The sequence below is a fragment of the Gavialis gangeticus genome, unplaced genomic scaffold (genome assembly GCF_001723915.1).
Source record: "Gavialis gangeticus isolate Ggan-Ray unplaced genomic scaffold, GavGan_comp1, whole genome shotgun sequence".
In the NCBI taxonomy this organism is placed as follows: Eukaryota; Metazoa; Chordata; order Crocodylia; family Gavialidae; genus Gavialis; species Gavialis gangeticus.
The window spans coordinates 1,277,133-1,280,521 of NW_017728991.1; the positions used below are offsets into that span (position 1 = coordinate 1,277,133).

The 3,389-nt window shown below is 68.1% G+C and overlaps 1 protein-coding gene across 3 annotated transcripts in view; it reads right to left on the reverse strand.

The window, feature by feature from the left end:
- The window catches only part of AATK (apoptosis associated tyrosine kinase), a 21,485-nt gene that overhangs the window by 10,095 nt on the left and 8,001 nt on the right, over positions 1–3,389 (reverse strand). For all 3 annotated transcript variants that reach the window (XM_019515716.1, XM_019515725.1, XM_019515708.1), the window contains exons 4-7: positions 3,189–3,307; positions 2,686–2,773; positions 2,078–2,211; positions 633–717 (exon numbers count right to left, since the gene is read on the reverse strand). In XM_019515716.1, the coding sequence (XP_019371261.1) occupies positions 633–717; positions 2,078–2,211; positions 2,686–2,773; positions 3,189–3,307 (426 nt within the window). The remainder of the gene's footprint in view (positions 1–632; positions 718–2,077; positions 2,212–2,685; positions 2,774–3,188; positions 3,308–3,389) is intronic.

The following is a 3,389-nucleotide window of genomic DNA, read 5'->3' on the forward strand; positions in this document are numbered from 1 at the left end:
TTTACTCCCCGCTCCATCCCCTCCCAGCCATGCACCCCCCAGGCCTGCAGCAGCCCCACCGAGGGCCGGGATGGGGGCAGGCAGAAGCAGCTGGTGCAGGGACTCACCTCCAGGAGAAGTCCAGGCTGCTGCAAAGCCCAGGGAGGGGAAGGGGCTGGGGGCAGGGATCTGCCCCTCACACCCTGCCCTGGAAGGCGCCTACAGCCCCCTCCGGGTAGGGGACCAGCCCCAGCCGGGCGCTGCCTAGAAGGGGCAGGGGGCTGCCGGCTGCATGGGGGAGCGCTCCTCTGGCTCACGCCAGGAGCATCTGCCCTGCCCAGACGGCGCGTGGGAACCCCATACACAGGCTGCAACCACCCGGGAGGAGGAGAGGAAGCTGCGGTGACGGCCCCTTCCTGAGCCACAGGCTGCCGGCAGCAGGGAAACTGAGCACGGACCCTGGGGCTCAGGAGACGGGGCTCCAGCCCTGCCCTGGGCGTGGTGAGGTTTCGGGGAAGGCGAGACGGGCGTGCGTGCAGGGAGCTCAGCCAGACTCTCTTGCCTGCCACGCGCTGGGTGGCCAGACCAAACCGAGGCGCCCACCGTCCCCTGTGGCTGCGCCCCCGCCGCCCCCGCACCCAAACCAGACTTACTTTGTACTTGCAGTGCGAGAGGCCGTAGTCCCCGATCTTGACAGTCAGGTCGGCAGTGAGTAAGCAGTTCCGCAAAGCCAAGTCACTGGGCAGAGGAAAGGCATGGCGGAGGTTACACAACGCCCGGCGGGCCGGGCTGGAGAGGTCCCGGCAGGGCCGGGGTGCCCCATCGGGGTGCCAATGCAGGCAGCAGCCAGCCAGGATAGAGAGGCCTGACCAGAGCTTGCTGCAAAGGCGCAGGGGCAGGGGCAGGGGCCTTTGGGGAGCCAGCCTTGACACGGCACGGCTTGGTGCCACGTGCTGGGGAGAGCTGGGAGAGACCGAGCAGCGAGCTGGGCAGCTCGGCGGCTAATAGAAGGGGCTCCAGGTGCCTGGGCCCTCGTCCACCCCTGTGTCCATCACAGACGGCGCTGTGCTGGAAGGAGGCTGCTGAGCCGTACTCCTAGCAGACACGCGAGACACAGGCCAGGCCCTCCGGCGAGGCCGTGCATCCTGGCAAGGCACGGGCTTTGCAACAGGCTCCCAGCCCTGAGCAGATGTGCCCCCTCACGGGGCTCCCCAGCTGCCTCTGGACAAGGCCAGGGGATCTCGGCTCCAGCTCTCGCACGATATACTCACCACCACCAGTTAGCAGGCTGGGGGAGGGCACTGAGCTGCCCCTCTGCAAGGGCGAAGCCTGGGGCAAGGGGCCGAGGCCAACAGAAACCGGTGCATCTGCCCAGGTGGGTACCAAAGCCACCGGACAGTGGGGCCCGAGCCTGGCAGCCCCCCCACCCCAGTGCACGGTGACAGCAGGAGCGTGTGCATGCTGGTGCCCGCTGGGCTCTGCACCGGGCAGGGGGCACAGGCTGCCGCGGAGAGGCAGACCCCGGTGGAGGGCGGCGGCAGGCAAGGAGGGTCCGGCGGCCCCAGGCGGCAGCGCTCGCCCTCCTCAACAAAATCACTGATGCTGGAGTCTCTGTGCGCAACTCGCTCAGCACCAGGATATTGTTGGGGAGGTGGGAGCAAGTGGCAGCAGCAGCTCGAGAAGAACCCAGGCGTCCTGGGAGAGCCTGGCACCAGGCAGCAAACACCCCCGCCCCGTCCCTGCCCAGCCAAACCTGGGGCAGCTCGTGTGGGACCCAGCCCTGGCCCCTCCCCGAGATGCCCAGGTTAGGAGCAGGCAGACATCCCTCTCCCTACAGGGACCAGACCCCTGCCCGCCCCCAGACCACCTGAGAGGCCAACCACAATGCCCCACCCAGGGGTGCTGGGGGCTTGTATGGGTGTCTGCTGGGTGCCGGTGGGGGAGTTTGCAGTGAGCTGCAGAAAGCCCCGGTGCCCTGCTCCTGCTCCTGCTCCTGCTCCTGCTCCTGCTCCTGCTCCTGCTCCTGGGGAGAGCAGCCACTTGTCTGTCCGAGCTGTCCCCTCCCCAGACAGACAGACAGTTGGTGGGGGGGTCTTACCTGTGCACGTAGTTGTTCTTGTGCAGGTGCAAGATGCCACAGGCCACTTCACAGGCCATCCTCTGCAGGGTGAGGGGGTCGGGCGTCATGGAGTCGGCCCCCCGGCAGCTCCGCAGGTAGCCCTTCAGGTCACCCTGCCATGGTAGACATCCCCCCCCCGACTCAGCCATGGGTGCCTGGTGCATGCTGGGGGGCTCTGCCCGCACAAAGTGAGGACAACCAGCCACCAAAAACCAGCCTAGGGAGAGAGGGGCCAGCCCCAGAGGTGTGGGGGCCACGAGCGGGGGCTCCCCTTCCCCAGGGACCTGCCCGGTGCTGCATCAGCCGCATCGAGCAGGGGGCTCCTGTCTCTCTTTCGCCCCACCGACACCCCAAGGCTCCGTGCCGGCTTCGGGGAGCCGCCGTGGCTCTCAGCACCACGGGTGGCTTCCTCATCCCGGCCAAGCCCCGCAGGCTTGTTAAACCCGAGGCGAGCAGAGCCCCCCCGGGATGTCAGGAAGGGGCTTTGGGGCTGCCCAGTGCTGAATCAGGGCCCGAAATGACCCCCGGCTGCCGGGACCCCTCCCCAGACCCGTGCACCCTGGGGAGTCGGGGGCGCGCGGACTCACCAGCGGGCAGAACTCCATGACCAGCAGGTAGGGGGTCACCTCGGCGCACTGGGCCAGGCACTGCAGCAGGTTGGTGTGCTGGAGAGCCCTGCGCAGGGGACACGCGCCGCCGGAGCGGATGAGACCCGGCAGGAGCGAGGGGCACCCAGGGCTGCGGGGGCTGCGATGTGAACAGCTGAGAAACAGCAACCCCCCTCTGCACCCGCCACCCTGTCCTCCCCTTTGTCCGCATCGGTGCAGGCCGGCGGGGACAGGGGTGCCTGTAACATGTCCCCGGAGGCAGGCAGGGAACAAGCCGGGGTACCAAGACGTGCCAGCCGGGCCTGGCCACAATGAGCCCTTTATCTGCCTTTCTGCAGACAATTGAGAGCTGTTCAGTCCTGCCCCCACCCCCACACCCCCAGCCTTACTGATGCCCCTGGTCCCAGCCCTGAGTCTCTGCGCCCGCCTTGCCCGCACCCCTCCACCCCCACCCCCACTCCCAGCCTGGCCGGCAGCCCTACCTGTATGGCTGGGCTTCCTCCAGGAACTGCATCTGGTCCTGGACGCTGGCGCTGGCCTTCAGCTCCTTCACCACCACCTGGGTGCTGCTGATGCCCGAGTTCACCTCGCCCAGGAACACCTATGGGCAGCAGCGAGACGCATCACCCAGCGCCCACCCCCTGCAAGGGGCCACGTGCACCCCCCACCCCGAGTCATGCCTC